Source organism: Cupressus sempervirens, chromosome 5 (genome assembly GCF_028749045.1).
Source record: "Cupressus sempervirens isolate cs-2001-9-10 chromosome 5, ASM2874904v1, whole genome shotgun sequence".
Taxonomy (NCBI): Eukaryota; Viridiplantae; Streptophyta; class Pinopsida; order Cupressales; family Cupressaceae; genus Cupressus; species Cupressus sempervirens.
The window spans coordinates 272,096,197-272,119,619 of record NC_143122.1 but is presented as its reverse complement, the minus strand read 5'-3'; the positions used below and the strand labels follow the sequence as shown (position 1 = coordinate 272,119,619).

Genomic DNA, 23,423 nt, shown 5'->3' with positions numbered 1-23,423 from the left:
TTTACTGAATCTATCAATAACTACAAATATGCTACCAAACATTGACTTTGTTCTTTGTAATCCTAATAGAACATCCATGCTTAAGTACTCCCATGGTTTGTTTGGCACACGTAGGGGTTGATAAAGGCCTGCATTTATGGATACACCATTGCCCTCTGACATATGGCACATGAGTCAACCAACTTTCTAACATCACTATGTAATCTTAGCCAAAAGTAGTACCTACTTACCAAATCCAATGCCTTGTTGAGTCCAAAGTGACCCCCAAGATCTCCACTATTATTTCCTTTGATTATGTTCTCCCTCATGGAGAACTTTGGTACACAACATTGGCTCCCCTTAAACAATAAACTTTCATGCAACTCAAAATTAGAAAATTCTTTTTCCTGGCTAATTGTAAACCTTGTATGCTTCCTTAAAATATTCATTAGTTGAATATATATCCTTTAAGGATTTAATCCCCACTCTTTTCAACTACATCTCTTTAACTATGAGTTTCCTCCTTCTCGAGGCATCTGCTACCTTGTTTTTCATCCCTTTCTTGTGTTTGATAGTAAAGTTGTAGGATTCTTTACTCTCCACCCATTTCATATGTCTATGGTTTAGCCTGTCATATCCATTCAAGAAACTCAAAGCATGGTTGTCAGTAAAAGCAATAAACTCCTTGGGTAGAAAATAATGCCACCATTTTTTCATAGCCTATGCCATAACATAAAGCTCCAAATCATATACATAATATTTCTTCTTACTACCATTCAATTTCTCCCTAAAGAAGGCTATTGGCCTTCCCTCTTGACTCAATACTACTCTAATAGAAACTCCACTAACATTACGTTCAATTGTGAAAACCTTGTTGAAGTTAGATAATACAAGGATTAGGTATTTGGATACCTTTTGTTTCCAGTATTTAAAATTTCTTTCTACTTCATTTGTCCAGACATATTTTACATTCCTACCTCCTTTTATGGTCTCCAAGATAGGGGCACAAACTTCACCATTTTTTTTGACAAAATTTTTATATAATATTGCAAGGCCATAAAAACTTCTCACCTCCCTTGCAGTCCTAGGAGTTGGCCCATTGAGTGTAGCTTCCACATTTGAAGGGTCCATCTTCAAGTCCCCATTAGAAATAAAAGTCCCAAATATGTCAACTCAAGTCTCATAAACTTGCTTTTGTCAAGGTTTATTAACAAAAATTTTTGTTGCAATATTCTAATCACCATTTCAAGGTGTTCAAGGTGCTCTTTATGGTATTATTGTACACTAGAATGTCATCAAGGTATACCACCACAAACTTCCCTATGGAATCTTGCAAAACCTCATTCATCAAGCTCGTTAAGGTAGTAGGGGAATTAAACAAGTGATGCAAGTAATGGGTGTCAATCACTAGGTTATTCCCAATAACATTCCTTGAACTTCTCCTAATTTCAATCAATCCCAAATCACTTCTTTAGGATCTACTCAAGACTAGAGTGGTAGTGAATGGTCTCCTCAACATTCCCACTTCACCTCCCAATACCATCTCTATCTTCAAAGTAGCCTCAAGCCTCCAAAAAGGCACTCAAATATTCTCCACACCTCACTCCCTTGTACCCTCCAGAATCTTAGACTCTACTACACTTCCTCATACTCTTTTCCATCATTTCACCAAGTTTCATAACCCTCTGATAGGTTTTTGGGCTTCTTTCTAAGCTAAATCTGTAAGTTACTCTAGGAGGCCTAATAGGGGCTCTTTCCTAGTAGCCCTGTCCAACCAAAACCATCACCAAACTCCAAAAAATCCCACAAAACTCACCAAACCAGTAACATAATCTTTAATGGTATAAGAAGACCTAAAAAACTCCACAAGATGAGTTCTGGGTTGACTCTCCTGACCCCTTAACTCTCGAGCTCTAGTTTAGGACTAAATAGGGCTAATACCACTGTTTGTCTTAATAAACCTCCAATATTGAAACCCAAACCTGAAATGTCTTCTCCAACACTTAGGGAATCCTTCCATGTTGCCATCTACCAAATCTCAAACACCCATGACCTTCTTATTACTTTATGTAGTTTTCTTCCTGACTGTCTGCATGCTAAGCACATACAAATGCTTAGCTTAATAGCTACCAGTACTCCTCTAGAAGGTGGAAATTTTAAAAAATAAAAGATAAATAAGAATCTTCATCCTATATCCCTTCTATGACCCAAAAACTAGCTATTTCCACCATGGGGATTAGGAAGGAGAATCCATTTCACTCAAAACCCTGAGTACAAATTAGGGTAAACAACATATACAAAAACAAAGCAAATCTACTTCAACTAACGCAATTCACTTAAAACTAATTAGTACACTCACAAGTAAGTCAAAAAATAACTTTTCACAATCAACACATGTACCTACTATAACTCGGCAAGGAAATCCAAAAATAGTACTTGCTGTTTGCACTTGTTTTCCCACCAGAAGTTGCTTTATTGTTTCAAATTCTGTATGTCCAACTCCAACCCCTTCCTAGGTTGAAGAACATACATTTTATAGGCCAAGCCTCTTGAACTCACACATTCACCCTTATGTGTTTGATGAACACAACAACCTGATTGTTGACATTCCATTTTTGCAAGAAAAGTTGCTCAACAACAATTTTTATTGCACAAGCAACTTTTTTGACAACTTTTTGCAATTTTTCCACATTTCAAAACAAATAACCTATAATGTCTACCAAACCTTAACAAATAATGCAAGAATACTAAAAACCATGAAAATGAAGATTTTTGGTCAACTCATAGCATTGACCAATGTTGATTGACCTTTGACTTGCCCATAGGCCTTATTACAACATGTAAGAAATATGCCTAAAAACATTCTAGGAATGCTTGAGATTGCTTTATTGTCTTGTGTCATCTTGGACACTTATTGACCTCCTAATCTATCCAAAATTGGTGTTTGACCACCTTGTTTAGGACCTTAGGCTCCTGCACCAACCCACTCATCCTCTTCTCTGATTCTAATTTGGTGATACCCACTTTTCAAGTCAATTTTTGAGAAATATGAAGCTCCTCCCAAATAATCCATTAAATCTTCTATTCTACAGATATGAAACCTATACCTAATTGTTATGTTATTGATGACCCTAGAGTTAATGCATAACCTCTACTTTCCATCCTTCTTAGAGGCCAAAAGAGTGGACACAACACAAGGGCTCAAACTTTTCCTTGTCAAACCTCTTCCAAGTAATTCTTGTACTTGTTCGAAAACTTCTTCATTTTGTTGCAAGGTTAACTCGTAAGCAACTTTGTTAGGGAGTAATACACCTAGTATGAGGTCTATTTGGTGTCTTATGCCTCTAATAGGGTGTATAGAGTCTAGCACATCTCCTTCTATGGCTTCTTTATATTTCTCCAATAGATGCCTCACCTCCTTGGGACCTATGTCACTAATCTCCCTCTTCCTATCTTCTTTGGAATTCAAGACTCAAGAATACCCTACACCTCTCTCCTTCAAGATGTAGAGGAACTCTTTCTCCCTTACCAACATCACAGTATTGCCCAATTTTTTGGAACTTCCATCTTCTATCATGGACTAGATCTTAGAGGTTGTCCCATCTTTTTGAAATGTATAGGCATTCCTCTCACCATTTAGGTGTGCCTTTCTATCAAATTGCTAAGGCCTGCCAAATAGCTAGTGGAAAGCATCCATAGGGAGTATGTCACACAAGATCCTATCCTTATACCCCCCAATAATGAACTCTACCCAATTTTTATTATTAATAACTACATGTTGCACCTTATTAAGCCCAGATAGCTTGCATGAGTACTAATGGGGTAATATTTCCATCTTCAACTTAATTTGCAACTTCTAAGGATACATTATTATTAGTGGAACCATAATCTATGATAAATTTACATGCCTTTCTTTAAATCTTGTAGTTGATTATGAATAATGCCTTCCTTTGTTATGGCTTTGTCTTCACAAATTCTTTGAGCAAAGTCCTTCTCATCATTAGATTTTTGTGCCAACTTCTGAATCCAATGTGACTTCAGTGGAAGTCACACTCCTTCATCATCATGTACTAATATGTTTCTTCTATCATTTGTTTGGGAAGTTGATTCCTTTTATGGACACCCATATGCAGGGAGCCTAATCTACCCAAAGTTGTATCACTTCATACTAGAGAACTTAGATCCTCTCCCTGGTCCATTTGATCTACCTCCTCCATTTGGTCCCCTTCCTATGTAGCCTCCTCTAGTACTTGAGTCCCCTACTTTCTCTCTAGGAATAGACTCACCTTGAGACCCTTGGCTCTTTCCTCTACCTCCAAATCTACCTCTGCCTCTAAATTTTATTCCACCTCTACCTCTTTTATTTTGCTCACTCTTCCACCTCAACTTCTCTTCCACTCTAAATGCAATTTGAAATCACTTATGCATTGTCTTAGGTGCTAGGAGAATAATCTCCTCTTGGATATTCCTCCTTAGGCTATTAAGGTATCTTGCTACCTTCTCTACCTATGTCTCTTATTTCTTGAATCTAAGCGTCAATTTGTGCAACTCTTCAATATATATGAACTTACATCTAAGTTCCCCTGCCTTAAATTCTGCAACCTATAATACATCTAGACCTCATAATCTAAGGGAAGGAATTGGGCTATTATGTTAGACTACATTACCTCCCATGAGGCTATAATATCCTTGCCTTCTTGTATCCTTTCCCCTTGAATGTAGTTTCACCATGACAGGGATGACCCCTTGAACTTTCCTTTTGCAATCCTCACTCTATCCTTCTTCTACACTTGATTCACCTCAAAGTAAATTGAGGTTGTCTCTAACCACTCAATGACCTCCTTTTCCTTTAGGCCGCCTCCACTTATTAATATTTTATCAGTCTCATCTCCTTTCATTGTTTTTATAGAACCTACAAACATCCTATGTTCTTCTTGTATAGGAGTAATTTCCTGCTCCTCTATTTCAAAGGGTTCTTCCACTTCTTCATCTCCTCCTCCTTTGGCGACATTATTCTCTGCAACTTTCAACTAGTCTCTAAGTCTTTACAATTCCCTTTTTAACCATTTATTGTTTGCTTCCTAATCTTGCACCTTTTTGGGAAGCTCCACACTAGTCACCATATTGGATGTATCTCCTTTAGACTCTTTAAGTGACATAAACCTTTCCTTCTACTAATCCCACAATCAACTATGCTTTAATACTAGCATGATGGGGAGAGGCTAGATAGCTCAACCAATTCAATTTAGGGGTTATGCATAAGCTCAAGTCTAACAAAACACTACATCTTTCTTACTATGCAAATGGTCCAAGGCCTTGGAAAGATCTGTAAAAAGACTCTAAGCCTCTAATGTGAGTAACTCAAGACCCCTTTGAACTTCAAACTCTTCCCATCTATTGAACACTTACTAAAAAACACATTTCCTCCAAGTTTCAAGCCTCAACAAACAAGGAAAACTATCATTATAGTATTGAAAACCATCTACAAGAGTTTGTGTCAAAATGATCTATTTTGTATGGTATTATTACAAAGGCCTATGAAAATTCCTTGAGCTTATTGATTGGTTAATTTAGTTTTTGAGTTCAATGTTCCCTTGGTTGACAAGTGCACACATCTACCTTATGAGAAACACATTCCTTGTCTCTCATCTTGATTTTTTTTAATGGGGCTATATATATATATATATATATATATATATATATATATATATATATATATATATATATATTATGTAGTAGTATAGGGTCTATCCTCCTTTGGTTTATGAGATCAATATTTGAATGATTTTTTTTCTTTGTATCTTTACCCATCACACTTTTCATCAAAACTTAGGGTCTTTACATCTGTGTTTTGGATTCATGGAAGTTAATATTTAGGCTTCTTTGTAAAAGTATACTTAGGAAACAAAGGTCTAAACAAATATAATAGTAAGCTAATTTGATCATGTGGAGATCATAAATCACATGGTTTGTGTTTGAAGAACAATAACATCATAGTTGCAATATAAACTTAAAAAGTGTAAATGGAATTCAATTACTTGGCTTTGAATTATGAATGAAAAATCTACTCTAAAGTAATAATTTGTGGTTAGTCCTAATTTTTTGCTCTTTACGATTTTACCATTTTACTTTTTAATTTTGGTGGGCTTTTAGTAAATAGTAATTAACAAATGCCATGATTTCAAAATAATTACATAACATTTTTTTAATTGGAAGAAGCTTTTATAAACAAAATTACATTATTACAAATTAGACAAAGTGTTGAGCCCAACCGATATGGAAGTAACATGTAAGATTGATTGTAATATTGCTATTAAGATTCAAATATGTATTTTTTTGAGTCAAACTCATTGACTCATATCTTGTGAGTAGTGGTTCACAAGAACCCATCTCTCATGAGAATGAATGGAAGACTTGACACTAATTGCATCTAAGTGATCCACATAAAGGTGAGGCACTAAGACTTCCCTAGAGGGCACCCATCCCATCATCATTCTAACTCAAGTACACAAACAATTATGAAGTTTCCTCCATGATTAAACCCTTCCTTGTTGCAAAAGAACCTATATTTTTCAAGTTGAGTGGTTTACCCATGGAGAAAACTTCACTGTTATGCATACTTGAATTAGAGTAATACTGGGATGGGTGACCTCACAGGAAGTCCTGATGCTTCACTTATGTGAGCATTACCTAATTGTAATGAGTGCTAGGTGTTCCATTCATTATCATGAAAGTCCATTTGCAAGCAAAGTGAGTTTAACCATGGAGGAAACTTCATTGTTAAGAACACTCAAGCTTGAGTAGTATTGAGATGGATGACCTCTCACGAAGAATTCTTGGCACTATATACCTCTATGAGCATTACCTAGATTATTTCTTTAAAACATAATTTTGGTGGGAAAACAATTTTTTACTTATTTTTCTTACACATAACTACTAGTTTCCTTAAGTTAATATTTCAAAAAATAGCAAGCAACTGTTATATCTTTCACATGAAACCCTAAATACTAAACAACTACATACAATCAGATCTAAAAATTCATAAGATAATTGATATACATTTTTTTTTTAAATCAGTAAGATGCCAAAGCCAAGACTCATTATTATCATGTGTGATTAATTATTATTACTTATTAAACTTGTGTAGAGTCGAACCCAAGACTTCTTAAATAAGAGACTTACAATTTACCGTTGTGTTGTAGGCTCTTGCCTAATAATTGATATACATTTATTATAGATCCTCTATACTATTTAAAAAAAAATTCTATTCCTTTCACAACCATTACACTTCCTTTTTTATATTAGATTTAATATTAGACTAAATTGACATTTAAAATTCAAATGAATCGTGTTACCGTTGGAAAAAAGCCCTAAAGTAAGGAAGACCGCCCTCGAAACCCGAAAAATTGTGGCTTTATCTATGATATGATATGATATGATAGATTTTAATGACGTCCACGAGACTAAAGTAGTCTATGGGACCCATGCAATCGCCCTCCCGAGTCAGGAGCCAAACTAGTCAGTTGCAAAGTTTTGGTTAACTTGTCTCTTCTTCTCTGAATTTTGATAATCAACTCCGCTGTTCTCTTCACTTGATCTTCCTCAAATAAATAGTTGAAGTCCTTGTTCTGCAGAATTTTTGTATAATCAGATCTGATGTCGTTGTAAGCCAAGCATTCCATGACAAAGTGTTGCTCTGTCTCCACTGTTCCCATATTGTAAAATAAACATGTTCTGTATGCCCACTCTTCCTTTGGAACTTGCCATCTACCAGTTTCACATCGCAGCTAATGTGAACTAGTTCTAATTTGTGCCATCAACATTTTTGCTTTCCAGTTAATAGGTGCCCTTAATTCATCCATACAAATATTAAATAATAGCGTGGAATATAGGCTATTTTCGTTTCGTTCTTGGCAGTACTTAAACGCAAATACAGATATTGGGAATCGGAAGGAAGATTAGTAATGGCGGACTTAGCAGCAAGACTCAAACCAGTAACTTTTGTCACAGGAAATGCGAAAAAACTCGAAGAAGTCAAAACGATCTTTGGCCAAATTGTTCCACTGCAATCTTTGAAGCTTGACTGTAATTCCCTCTCTTATACTTCATTTCATTTCATCTCGTTTTTACTATTTTTCTCTATTTTTTAACGAGGAACTATACCACCGAGGCAAAGTTTTTATTCATATTGATTTAGTATGTCTTAATGTTTTAGAAAATGTTTTATTTTTTTGTTTTTTGTTTAATACGTGAAGCTAATCCCACTGCCTTATTTTAAAAAAAACTGTTAGATAAATAAAGCCTGTAATAAAAAGGCCATTTTGTCAATCAGATAACAAGGGTTTGTCCAAATTTTCACAAGAAATGTAAAACATTTCGTCCACTAAAATTCTGTTACAGAAATAGAATGATCCCATTTTTTTCGAGAGAAACAACAAAATGGAAGCCCTAGAAACTCTTTTAAGAGACGAGTGAGTACTGAAAAAATTCTTGAGAACTGAAAAATTGAAGTCAGAAGAAAAATTTCGTTCCTGTTATTACATTGTAAGATGACAAAAAGCTCGCATTATGTTATAGCGAATTTTGTTCGAATGATTTGAATTATACATGGTTATGTAACAATGCATTAGGAATGCTCGGGCATTAATCGCGGCAAATGCCTTTACAAAGAATTTTTAATCGATTGCGCGTCTCTTAAATAATGGGACAACCCAAGAATTTGACTTCTAGTAAATAACTAGTACGGAGAGAGCGAAGGGTAGTAATAGCTACTGAAATATCAACAGCCCTGAAGTATGCTGCAGACTGTACCCAGAAGAATTAGAGTACTTTCATGGATAACATTCTTTACGAGTACATAGCATGCCTTTCAAATTACTACAAAAATTTGAGTTTCTAGTTAAAGTACTATTGCCGACAGAGCTAAGACTGTCAAATGGTAGTTGTAGGAGCTACCTGAATATTGATACCCCTGAAGCACGCTGCAGGTTGTACCCAAAAGAAATATAGTACTTTGATGGATAACATTCTTCTGGATTAGATTGCTTGCTATTTTAATCATTGGGTAAACCAACAATTTGGGGCTCTAGAAATAATTAGGATGAGAGATCTAAAACTATAAAAAGGGCAGTGATAACTATGGCTACCTAAATACCGACACCCCTGAAGCATACTGCAGCCGTTCTCTAAAAGAAATAGACTACTTTCATAGATCCTGAATATTGATACCCCTGAAGCACGCTGCAGGTTGCACCGAAAAGAAATATAGTACTTTGATGGATAACATTCTTCGGGATTAGATTGCTTGCTATTTTAATCATTGGGTAAGCCAACAATTTGGGACTCTACAAATAATTAGGATGAGAGAGCTAAGACTATAAAAAGGGCAGTGATAACTATGGCTACCTAAATACTGACACCCCTGAAGCATACTGCAGGCGTTCTCTAAAAGAAATAGACTACTTTCATAGATAACATACTTAAGTATTAGATTTCACACCACTTAAATCACTGGACAAACCAACATTTTGAGTTTCTTGTAAAGAGGATAATTGATAGCTACCTAAATATTGACACCCTTGAAGCCCACTGCAGGCTGTTGCTAGAATAGATTACTTCCAGATAAAATACTGCAGGATTATAATGATGGACTGTAATACAGGTAAAACAATAATCTGTCTTCGGCATAAATTCACAGCCACTATTATGGAGTGTGGATGTTGCTGGGTTTGTTCATCTAAGGTGTTAAAGAGCAACGTGTGAATGATTTATATATGTTTTTAACAAGTTGGAAACCTGAGATAAATATTAGTATTTGTTCATATAAGTCAGTGGTTCCATCGTTTGTAAGTCCTCGACTGGTAATGAATATGAATATCCATTAGAAGACAGTCGATTCTATAGTGCGTGAAAGGGCATTTAAATATACAGGATATTCAAAAGATTTATATATGTTTTGAACCAGTTGGAAACCTGAGGTAGATATTAATATTTGTTCATATAAGTCAGTGGTTCCATCGTTTGTAAGTCCTCAGCCGGTAATGAATATGAATACCCATCAGTGGGCAAAAGGGCAGTAAATATACAGGACATTTAAAAGAAATGCCACAGATTATGGTCCATCTATTGAAGGCATCATGAGAGTTCTTTTGAAGTCAAAATATTTTGTAATATACACATTTTTTAGTTTAATAGGGATCTGGGTGCAACACATATTTAATATGAACTTTTACTTGACTGTCTTTACTTCTACAGACTGCAATTCCCAATAGGGTACTGACACACTCATCCAAGGACATCAAAGGGTACACAAAGAACAATGGAAGCTATCATAAATTCTATTACTCTACCATCCTAAGACCATAGCTTGAAGGTCAAGAACTTAGCAGCAGTTGTCTTTTAAAATCATAATCTAATTTTTTCTGCATGCAAGTAAACTAATCTCAAGGACTTTGTTTGAAAATTCTAAATTGCATCAAGCCACGATTTCATAGAGTTTTTGGCATTTTAAGGGCTAAAATCAAGAAAGAATTGCAAGGGCAGCATGGCTAGAGTTTCAAGAAATTTTGCAGTTATCATTTTAAGAAAATGTTGGCAGCAATGAGCTTTACAAAGCTTTTTGGGGCCGTCAGCCCTCCATGGAGTTGTGATATCTGTTGCAACAAAAACTTTGTCAACTGCACCCATAATTTTTTTCTTTTTCGACTTCAATCTGTATATTTATCTTGTTTTCATTGTTTTTCAAATTATATAATATTTATTAACGTATTATAACAATAATGTTTTTTATAGTTTTTGATTCATAATATGCAACCAAAGTTGTGAGAGTATATATTAATTTAAATAAAAATTTACTTTGATAGTTACATTGCCTTCCAACCAAAAACAATTTGAAAACAGGGAAGACATCAAACAAGGTTCCCAACTTCAGATCCCAAAACCAGAGAAAGATTGTCATAGTTCAAGAAAATTCAACAAAAATCCAAACCTCCATACCCCACCCGTCACAAAAATGACACAAAGAAAGAGGATAGTACAAGTTTCAAAAGTGGCCTCCAAAAGATGGAAACCAAGCTTCAACCAGACCGCAAATCTGATCCAAGAAACTTTTGATGAAATGGGCCTTTGAGAGCCCCAGCCTAAGTTAAAATGCACTAATGCCTCTCTATGAAGAGAAAACTTAGCCACAACATGCAATGGAGGTAAACAAAAAACCAAAATGAAGGCTCTGTTTCCTCATTCCATGTAGTTAAATTGGTCTGAACAAAGCACTTGCACGATCCTATCAATCAATCACAAGCTAAGTTACCTTGAGTTTCTAGGATGGGGGGATGGGGAAATGGTTTTTTTTGTTGGAGCAGTGGATGACAAGGGATGGCAATGGGCAGGGCTATATAAAATGTAGAAAAATTAAAATATATAGGGAAATCTGAAATTTCAATTATATTCATATGATATAATATTGATAAATCTAAAATCGTTCATCATAGAACATAGCAATTTTGTTGAAACTTGAAGCGAGAGTTCAAATTTTAATTTCATACATTCATAATTTCATACCCATTGATATGATTCATTGAATCTAGAATCAAAATGTCCAAAGGCTGCAAGTTTCAACAAAATAGAGAGTATCATATAATATATCAATTAACATTTCATTATAAATTAAAATGTATCTTATAATATCAAAACTCTCAAAAGACTCAAAGTCTCAAAGTCAAAACTCAAAAGTTAAACAAAGATAGTATGTTGCTGCCCCCAATCTTGATCCATATAGTGTTACTGCCATTGTCAGTCTGAGCCTCAAAGGTTACACCATCCAATGGAATGCCAAGCAATCCTTTTGGTGTTGTCCTCATCAACTTGAGTGGCATCTTCAGGAATAAATATCCCACCGTAAAGATATAGTCCGTCGACACATTGGAGTCTGACAATCCCTATGTTGCAAAGTAGTATGCACAACCACTAACTTCTCCGCTTGTCGAGAAGTAATACTATTCCTCTTTATGGAGTGGATAAAGCCATATATAGACCAATCCATCTTTGCAGCAAAAGAATTAGCAACTTGTGAGAGGCGGCGAATGGCAAGTGTTTTGAACTTTGGTGCATTTGTCCCATGTCATTGCCACCTTTTACTAGGTCTTTTTTGTGCCATTACTGCTCTTAGTATGTATAGATGCAATGGAAAAAAATTGATCCTTTGTTGATTCCAAATAGTGTCCTTAAATAGGCATTGTATAGAGACAAAATTGCCAACAATAATAAGTGTTTAAACATATGCAACTTTAAACTATATAACTAAGTCATTAATGAAATATGTGAACATTTCTCCTATTATTACATAATTCAAACAAGAGTGGAACATTGCAAGGGCTTTGGACCCGACCCTTTTGGAAACTCTGATGAAGCACCTTCACCAATCCTCCTCACTGATGCAGAAACCACTGAACTGGTTGCATTGGTGGATCTTCTAACTATAAAGTCTCCAGTAAACACCAAACTAATTATATTAATGGATCTTCTGATTGCAGAACCCACAACCTTTTGCACAACATGAGAGAACATAAAAGTGTTCCCATTCCTCGTGATTCTTCATGCACAATGAGACACATTTCCTCCTGAGATTCTGTATTTCCTCTGAGCGTCTTTAATGTCGCCTCTATTGCTGCCTAATGAGACACATATCCTCCAAGATTCCACATCTCCAAGTGTCTCTAATGTTGAATTTCATGGATCTGCTGCAAATTTATTAAGCACTGCCTTATGTGGTATGTGTTTTTCAAATGCAACAATCACTTTTATTTATATTGAGTATAAGCCATGTTCATTAATTAGGTAATTAATATAATAACAAATTTAATCATATATATTATTTCATTTTTCCTATATAATAATAACCTTATATCTCAAATATAAAGAACACATATAAATCATATCTTATATATAGTAGGTTTATTTGATTGAAGCTACCAAACATCAACACTCCCTCTTAGCTTAGAAGGATAAACACATAAGAATAAATATTATTTCAACGTAATATTACAAATAACAATTTTAAGAATATCTCATTTGATTATTCATTAATCAGGTAATTAATATAATAACAAATCTAATCATATATATATATATATATAATATTACTTTTCTATATAATAATAACCTTATATCTCAAATATAAAGAACACATATATAAATTATATCTCATTTATAATAGGTTTATCTGACTGAAGCTACCAAACATCAACACTCCCTCTCAGGTTAGAAGGATAAACACGTAAGAATAAATATTACTTCAACGTAATATTACAAATAACAATTTTAAGAATATCTCATTTTATATCTCAAAAGATTTCCACCATTTGATATTGCATTCGATATATCATGAGTATTGATTTTCCAAAATATCAACACATAATATTCACCAAGTTAATGTTTGATATCACATTTGATATCAAAAGTATTGACCTCCTAGAATATCAACGATATTCACCAAGTACTCAAAATAAGGGTTGATATCACATTTGATATCAAGAGTATTGGCCTCTTAGAATATCAATAATATTCACCAAATACTCTTTGAGTGATGGCCTTCCAAAATGTTGAGATGCAAGACATTCACCATATACTCAAATTGTTTGATCTCATAATACAAGTTATTGTAAGATCGTTACCTTACGGTAACTTCTGCAAATACAAATGACATCATTTGAAAGTCGTCACTTCCTCATGATGTACATAGGGGCTAGGTCCATTAAAATTATAGTCATGAGGTATATTCATGAATTAAAGTCCTCTTAATTGCTACAATTTATTGATCATTGGAGAATCCATCTCAACATGGTTTACTCCCTCTGAATCAATATGATTGAGATCATTGAAGGTTCACTGAATCGTATCCTATATTTTGCTCCCTCTCTTTCAAAGTTCCCTGAAATGTCAAGCTCCCTCTGAATCTCAATCTCCCTCTTTTTGTAATAACATTCTTGGAGGAAAAGATCAAGGCAAATAATTCTCACGTATAATAAATAAGAGAGAAAATACAATGAATATACAATTGTAATGCTCAAGGAAAATAAATACTTATCAACATCCTTGATTGTTCTTGTCATCCCTGATGTGGTAATTGTACATATAACACCGAATTTCTTTCACCCTTCTTCTAAGATATTATATTGATCTCATAAAATATCAATCATTTCTTAAATTAGCATTATATATAACTTTAAGAAACTCACAATGCTATATAGGGATGGGAACAATCCTTACACTTGTTCTTGATTGATTACTTTCAACAAGAAATCATATCATTTCACTCTATTTACCTTTAATAAACATAATATCATTTTTCTAAATTTAATAGTTTCAAAACTTAAGTACTCTTCCTACACTTCTATCTTTATATGTGTTGCTTAATTTTAACACATGTTAAAATTCTGACATGAAAATTTTATTTTGATAAAATCACATTTCATTTTGATATTTGAAAGAATATAAATGTCCTTGTATTATTCGTCTCTTGAATATACAATTGATATTTTACAAAAATAATGAAATGTTGGAGGCAAAGTATTTCACACAAGTCGTGAAAAAAATTGCTATCTTTCATATGTACTCAAAACAAAAAAAATGAAACATATGAGAGAAAGTCAGAGATAACCAGTCATTGCCTTTCAGACTTTGACTGGTTAGATGTTCCGTTGTTGCATTGTCGCCCGTGGTACAACTCTCGATCTGGTAAAGCTCCTGGTTCATCGTTCCCCTGCAGGTGAAAAAGGTGGGGTTAGATCTTTTTGATCTAAGCAATGACTAATTACCTACAGCTACATTCTTGCACATGTTACATTTCTCCTATTCTGAATACATACAAAAGACGCGAAGCATAATGTTAAAGGGACGTATTATTTTGATACGAAACCTTTCATTATAATCAAACATAGGTATGTTCAGTTTATAAGAAATAACTGCAAAATACAATACGGAATGAATTATGACTGTCACGAGCCCGTGCTCGAACATCATAAAATATTCTATTTATTGTTTGTGCATATGCTGTAAGTAAATAGAAACGACTCTTTAAGCAATACAATGCAAGGGAATGCAGGGAGCTACAGTTGTAGAGAAAATTCTTGCGTGTCTACGTAACAGATACAAGGAATCTATATTGCAGACAATGATATCTTCCAGAAAATTCAACACACCAGTTACCCCAACCAATTCAAGTTCAAGTTCAGCATACTCAGCAAAACCTACATCATGGATATCCTCCGATGAGCTTGATTCAGCAGAGAATGCTTCTGGATATACACATCAAGCACAAGTTCAGGCTTTAATGCTATTGGTGACCAAGGGCAGTACTTGAATAAGTGGGAAGATACAGGTAATGTACATTATAACAATGCAAGATTAGAGAGTCCTGAGGATTTGACAATTCATCAGATAAATACTTTAGATTGGGAGCAGTTGTTAGAACCACAAGGCTCTACTGAAGTGATTTCCACCAAAAACAACACAGAGAGTCATAGAAAGACACATCCAAATGGTCAGTTTGAAACAACTGAAACTTTGAACAACAGTGGGAGTTTCTCAGCTGATCATTTGATTTCTGAATCTATCAAAACAATGAATGGAAATTCTTTTAAAAAACAAGATAGCTTTGGAAGATGGTTGAGTTCTGTTCTTGAGGATTCACCCAAATCGACAGATGAAAGCAAAAAACGTGCTCCTAATACTGAATTTTTAAAACGTATCTGTCATATATAGTCACAGATATTAATATTAAGAGTAAATAAAACGTTGTGACTGAATATAACAGATGCGTGTTTCCAGCACAACAGCAAAACGTTTTTAAGAATAATAATAATAAAAACGTTACCTCCAGCTCAACAGAAAAAGCCAGCCGCAAGAGATCATAGTGACTCTAGCACAACAGAAAAAAGCATTAAAAATCATGCTTCCAGCACTCACCCACGACACAGAATGGATAAAACAGTGCGTTTCCAAGTGCTGCGACAAACAGCTGCACCCAGCAAATGGCGACGAGCAAACATCTTCATAGCTTTCGCTAGGGTTTCCAAAACCCTTTTACCGGCCGCCAAGCTCTCTCTCTAGAGCTTTCTAAATGTGAAATGAAAAAAGATCGCGTTGTTTTAGGTTAAGTTTTTACATTTAACCATTTTTTCATTCCTTTTCAAATCCGCAAAAGATGTGTCGGCATTTCCAAAACTTTGGAAATTTATGTTTTTGTTTTATTCATTTTTAAATAGTGTAATAATGTATTACTATTAGACAAGTAATATGTGATTATATTATTTAACTTTTGATGAGTGATTTTTTAAAAAAATTCAGATTTGCAAATAAATTGTAATTAATAGCAATCAATTGATAAAATTATAAATCAATTGATTGTTATTAAGTTGAGCAAATCATTTTTAGATCAAATAAATCCATTTTCGGATTCAACAGAAAAAGGGGGAATCTGATTTAATCTTTTGATTAACAAGTCATTGTGACATGTGTGTTTCAGACTAAGTCTTAGAAGTTAATTTTTTTCAAAGACTTAGTAGCTTCATTTAAGGTCAAATTTAAGAGCTTATTGAGTCATTTCAGGACTGTGGGTCGAATTTTGACCTTTGTCCTAGCTTTTAGGGCCATGTGTTGATATTTTTGAATTTTTTAAGGGCAGTTAAGGTGAGTCATAGGTTCTTTTATGACTTGGTGCAGTTGTTAAGCTGTGAATCAGCTTTTTGATAGGTGTTAACTCCTTTATTATAGCCTTTTTTCCTGATTTCGACCAGGAGTTTTGGTATTTAGTTTTTCTAAAACTGTAATACCAAAAAAGGATGGATACAGTTTTGGAGGGAGAATAGACTATTGTGACATCTTACCGTCCTTTATATACTCATTTTTTCTGAGTTGTATCTCTAGAGTGATGTTTTGTTTTGACCTTTGAAGGCATAATACAGTTGGCAGAATCTATTTTAGGACTCATTGTTGTGTGCAATACAGGTGATTTGATGTTAATTTTCTGTGTTCTATCAAGAACCTCTAAAATCTATGTCTCATTTTCGCACCTATATGTCTCAGTAAAACCTCTATGCATAGGTCATAAGTCGTGCATTTTAATGAAATTATATTGATTATGATCCATATCTTTTTGATATTATTCATTAAAGCCCTCTCCTGAAACACTTTTATGCAGAGATTTTCATCAAAATAGTATTCTCAACTGCATGTCATTTCATTGTGCTTTTAGACATAAAACCATTTCGTCTTTGGTGTATCACCTTTCTAGTTCAGATAGTACTTTTCCATTTTCATACTTTCTCTTTCCCTTTCCCTCACAAGTTCATACCATAGGTGAAATATCATAACCTCATACAGGAACCGGCCTAGAATCCGGAGGTTCAGTCACCTGAATAGTTTACCCACAAACTCGTGATTGTTCCAATGTTTCACCAGAATTTCTAAGTGTTTAAACGCTTATTTTGAGGGTGCAAATTCTGGTGACAACAATATGCGCGTACACAAATATATATATATATGAGTGAAGTGAGGTTTAATACATATAATAGCAAGGTTTGAAACATATACTATACCACTTGCTTGTCAATATGTATAACATTGCAATCTTTGTTTAAAGCTTGTTCAAATGGGCAAATATTTCTTGATGAACGTGCCAAAAATTTAGAATGGTGATCCATCATGAGTAATCAATGGTCATCTTTGTTTGACCTCATTCCTCTTGCTTATTTAGATTGCTCCCAGTGGCACAGTGAGCTAATATAAATGGTTGCCTTTTCTTGATTACGTGAGCCAATGCAACAAAAGAGACTATATTCCCCATCTTCATGCATGGTGATTCCTTTCCTCCTTATTTTCAACTCCACATGGGCACGATTGCAATGTGAAGAAGTTCTATTCATCTTCTTTCCAAAGATCATATCATATTTCCAAAGACCACACCACCTCTGTCTTAATCGAATATGTTGCGAGGTAATGAAACATCCTTCCAAACTAGAACATGAATACAAATCACCGAGCATTTATCAGGGAAGATACTTGAAGCCAAATCAATATGAATTAACAAAGAATGAGTCTAGACGCCAATAGGAAATTTGTCTGTTTTCTCCATTGAATATTCAAACATGAGTGCAAAGTGTCAACCCAAAGATGTCACGGTAATTCAAGAGTTGGGAGTTTCCCAGTGGTTACCTCCGTTTGCCATGATATTAATCTAATAACGACATGTAGCACTCTAGGATTTTCTCAACATCTTCTCAAATCTTGTTCATGCCATGGCGTCCAGGTTTATGTGTAAGCAAGTTATTGAGTAACATTGATTACATTTGAATCAACATGACATGCATAAGGAAGTTGGACCAAACATTGATGGCATCTGTGTTGGCATTTGAACATTTAGAGTTTGAAGAACAATAACTATCTAGTTGAATAGAGAAAAATGCTTTTGGTACAATGTCTTTCACTTTAAATCTGCCAAGGGTCTCCCTTTCACCTTTTTTTCATTTCCAATTTGGCTTTGATACCATGTTGAATTTCTTGGATTTGCTCCAAATGTATTAAGCACTGCCTTATGTGGTATATGTTTTGTAAATGCAACAATCAAAATTATATTCATATTGAGTATTGACCATGAATAGACATGTCCCTTCATCGAACATGTATATTCATTAATCGGATACTTAATATAATAACAAATTTAATCATATATATATTATATTAATTTTTCTCATATAATAATAACCTTATATCTCAAATATAAAGAACACATAAATTATATCTCATATATAATAGGTTCATTCGATTGAAGCTACCAAACATCAACGATGCCTCCTCTATTTCTGCACAAGACGCCTTTCCTTTGAAAGTTCACATCTCCTCCAAGTGTATCTGATGCCTCCTTAATATTGTGAAAGCAATCTCTCTGCTACACAAATAACCAATTAATGTCTACGCATCAGACAACCTTTCCTCCGAAAGTCCACATTTCCCTTGAGTGTGACTAATATCTCCTCAAGTGCTTGACAAATCATCAACCAAATCTTGCCCCCTTTTCTCTTTGAGGGATAACCATGATGCCAAGCCCCCTCTTTTCTTTAGGGAGACAAATAAGATGCTTCTCATTTAACGAATCATCTTTGAGTGAGAAGCTAACTCAAGATGATAGATGTCCTACGTTTGTTGCCTCCAACCTCTAATAAGATCCTCCAATAATACAAGCATGTGAGTTTTACAACTCTTTTTTATGTACTTACAACAAAAATTACCTGAAAAGCACAACTGATATTTGACACGTGTGCGGCCATTTTCAAATGCTAAAAAAGAAATGATGTTGATTGAAACCAATAATGGACCCAAACACAAAAATAAATATTCATGAATTGTTAATTCTAGTCACTAGCACATCAATGTTGTCACTTTCAACCAAAGTTTGCAACTTCAAATTGTTAGCTCCATGCACCAAGTCACCTTGTACCCCTCGAAATGTAACAATGCCCTAAAAGCATGGGCCTCTACTCTTAACATCAAGTGCATCCAACAAGCTATTTAAACATTTCAAGATTTTGACACAATGAGAATGTGGTATTATTTCCCTTAGGGTGAAGCCACAATCACATCTTAGACTTCCCTTTAGCTATCAACAATTGAATCAAACGATAGGATGAACTTATCCAAAACATAAATGCACAATAACAATACCTTAAATCTGTCAAATGAAAATTTCACTCATGTACTTCTCCATACACTACTAGTCTCAAGCGCTACACACCAATCTTCATTGCTCATACTAGTTTACAAAGTTGTTCTCGAGTCACATTTGCCCCAACCTTCAGAGATAAATATAAATCAATTCTTAATGACTCCACTTCATGAATATTAATTTTTCTCGAATCTCCTGCATAGCTTGCCATCTTTATTGGCAATTACAGGGAAAAAACACAGAATTTCCACAACTTGATAACTTGTTACATCACGTATTTTATTCTAATTTAAAAATGTTTTAAATGTAACTCATAATTGTTGAGATTTCATGTGAGTTGGAAATAGTTGGTTAATTGTTTAATTGTTATAATTTCACGTGAATTGGAAATGGTTGGTTAAGATGGTTGTTTGTTATGATTATATTATTTGCATTAGAATTTCGTGGAAGTGTACTTTCACTATGTTATTTTCTCTTGCAAGTGCACGACGAAGGGGTGGAAGCACTGAGAGAGAGGGACTAGGGCACGAGCACTAACCTACCATTGAGTTTGTCAGGTTTTTATCTAAACCACTTTGGCCAAAGCAGACTAGGGTAGACTAAGTAATACCAAGGTCCATTATGAGCTGACTAGGTTACCTAATTAAATAAAATATTTATATAAATAGCAAATGAAATAAAATTGTTATCTTTAAATTGGAAGCTAGATACTCTACATTATTTGATGTCGGATGTGTTGATGTTTTGGTAGCTTTAGTAGGATAAACTTGTGAGATCAGAGAAAAGTTTATATATAACTTTGATCAAGTTACTAATATATTAATTATATTAATAGACATGTCCCATGAAGGAACATGTCTCTTATCGGTTTAGTCCTCATACAAATAGAGATAAATGCAATTACTTTGCAGCAGATCCTGAGAAACTCAACATGGTATAGAGCCTAGTTGCAAATGATAATTGTCAATGACTATTATTTTGAAGGAAAATAATCCTTTCATTATTTGCATAAACTAAGAGTCACCTGTATAATTATTGTACTCCAAAAGCCTTCCGCTCTCGACCATTCTAATGTATAGAGCTTGTATATGAAGTCGACAATTTTTGAAATTCTGAAGTCTTGCGCAAGAACTCAGGAATGAATGTCCACAAGTTGATTGCAGGATTGAACCTCTCTATAGTGTCTGCAAAGGGAAAACGACTATCAAGATGGGATATTGGCATTATGGGTTTATTTCAGAGATTGGTAATCGGCGATGGTTCTTTTGGATTTTCCAAGCGTTGTTGAGCAGGAAACACCATCAAATTTGTAGGATGTTAGGCTCGACTTGATGAGATGTGATGAGTCATGTCTACAGTGGAGCACCCAATGTTAGAGCTTAACATTTATATCAGGGCAATCTAGAAGTTTGTAGCACAGAGGGTCTTGGGAGCCAACATTAAAGAAAGTGTTGTGCCATTCAAATCCGTGCAGTTTCGACTTGTAGAATACTTGAAAATTATTGACCAAGCAGTGACATTCACAACACAAGCCACAAAACATTAAGCTTAGTAAATGCGTATGTGGAGGAAAGTTGGGAGGTGCAGGGGTTAACGGTAGTACAAAGAAGAGACGATACCTCGTTACTAAAGTTACACCCTTTAGACCAGTGGCGACGTTGTTTTGGAGATTTTGTGTGATCGTGTGTGCGAATTGGTCATTCACATCGGATATGCAAGAATCAATAAAATGTGATCATTTTAACTGACCACAAGCTTCATAGAATTATAAACAAAGCTAAGCACGTGACTTGAGTTCCACTTGGCACATGCTCCACCAAGAATAAAGGTCCTCAAATGAGAAGACTATTGTAGGAAGAATTGAATTATTCAAAAGCATTGTAGATTGATGCGGGCTTTCAATGCCAAGGGTGATCCGGCTCCATTTTCACCAAGGAGGTGACAAATTTGGTTAAGGTATATTGTCATTGTGAATGTCAAGTAATTAATAAATGTATGTAATTCCTCTCATAAGATACTACACGTGATTACCGCTAAAATGGAGGTAAGGGCAATTACAAATTGAGAGTAAGTAAATAAATAATAAAGTAAGTTTATGTTTCTTTCCTCATTTAAATGAAACATTATATGAGATATTATCATTGAATATATATATATATATATATATATATATATATATTCTAAATAAATTTTATGATTATAAGTGAAACTGTTCACTTTAAATTTTTGTGGCATTAATAAGAAATTAATATGTTAAAATATATATTAGAATGACCTTACATAATATAATTATTGAGAATAATTATTAAATGAAATTTTTATTATTATAAAAGCTATATGCCTTGATCTTTTCCTCTGAGAATGTTCTTGCAGAAGAGGGAGATTGAAAGAGAGGGAGCAAATAGAGGATGTAACTCAGTCAATCTTCGGTGATCTCAAACATATTGATTCAGAGGGAGTAAACCACATTCAGATGGATTCTCCAGTGACCAATAAATTGTAGCAGTCAAGAGGACTGAAATTCATGAGTATACCTTGTGATTATGTGATTTTAATGGGCCTACCTCCTATGTACATTATGAGGAAGTGACGACTTCCAAATGATTATCACTTGTATTTGTAAAAGTTATTGAAAGGTGATGATCTTACAATAACTTAATTTTTCTATTATGATGGATATCTTATGATATCTATGAAGATCATGATAGATTATACCTTGCATGATGGATGTTTATATGGTAGCATTATGAGAATGTGTTTGCACATACCTTATAAACATTTTGAGTATATGGTGAATCTTATGCGAATTTGATGTTCTAGAGGCCATTACATAGAGTACATGGTGAATATCATATGACTTGATATTCTGGAGGCCATTACTCAAAGTACTTGGTGAATATCTTACATCTCATTTTGGAGACCACTACTCAAAGAGTATTTGGTGAATATCATACGTTGATATTCTGTAGACCAATACTCAAATATGATATTATAATGGTAATAACATATGTTGATGTTATACAGACCATTACCTTATTGAATACATGGTGAATATCCAGTGTTGATATTCTGGAGACCATTACTTATAGTATTTGGTGATTATCATATGTTGATATTCTGAGGGTCAATACTTATGATATTAAATGTCATACCAAATGATGAAAATCTTTTGAGATATCCTTAAAATTGTTATTTACTCTTTTATTTATCCTCCCTAGCTAAGAGGGAGTGTTGATGTTTTGGTAGCTTTAGTAGGATAAACTTGTGAGATCAGAGAAAAGTTTATATATATATATATATATATAACTTTGATTAAGTTACTAATATATTAATTATATTAATAGACATATCTCATGAAGGAACATGTCTCTTATCGGTTTATTCCTCATACAAATAGAGATAAATGCAATTACATTTGCAGCAGATCCTGAGAAACTCAACAGGATGTATCATAATATATAAGTAATACCCATGGTATTTATGTATATTTGTACATACTACAGTATATAAATATATACGTGTATATTTATAATTTAATATACACATATATAGAGATAAAATAATACGTAGAAGTATATGTAAATAATATGAGTACTTTATATATAATAGTATGGGTGAAATTCAATTCCCATATCAAAATAATTTTTAATCCAAAGAAGTCCATTGACCTTTTATAAATCTTTTTATTTTTTCGGCCTTTTATATTTCTTCCAAATTTACATGTTCA

The 23,423-nt window shown here is 34.1% G+C and overlaps 1 protein-coding gene and 2 long non-coding RNA genes across 4 annotated transcripts in view; 1 reads left to right on the top strand and 2 right to left on the bottom strand.

Annotated features, from left to right (window-relative positions):
- Positions 1-23,423, bottom strand: part of LOC149555615 (uncharacterized) — an 86,771-nt gene that overhangs the window by 24,134 nt on the left and 39,214 nt on the right. The window lies entirely within an intron of this gene.
- The window catches only part of LOC149555616 (Inosine triphosphate pyrophosphatase family protein), a 54,123-nt gene continuing 38,532 nt past the window's right edge, over positions 7,833-23,423 (top strand). The window contains exon 1 of the mRNA XM_089833663.1: positions 7,833-8,064. Coding sequence (XP_089689789.1) covers positions 7,944-8,064 — 121 coding nt within the window. The 5' untranslated portion in view covers positions 7,833-7,943. The remainder of the gene's footprint in view (positions 8,065-23,423) is intronic.
- On the bottom strand, positions 13,660-16,092 carry LOC149555617 (uncharacterized). Of its 2 annotated transcripts, none has more exons than XR_016365328.1 (2): positions 15,851-16,061; positions 13,660-14,737 (listed from the first exon to the last, which is right to left on the bottom strand). It is a non-coding gene; the product is annotated as an uncharacterized LOC149555617 (long non-coding RNA). The 2 variants fall into 2 exon arrangements; XR_016365327.1 differs by having other exon boundaries at positions 14,433-14,737; positions 15,943-16,092.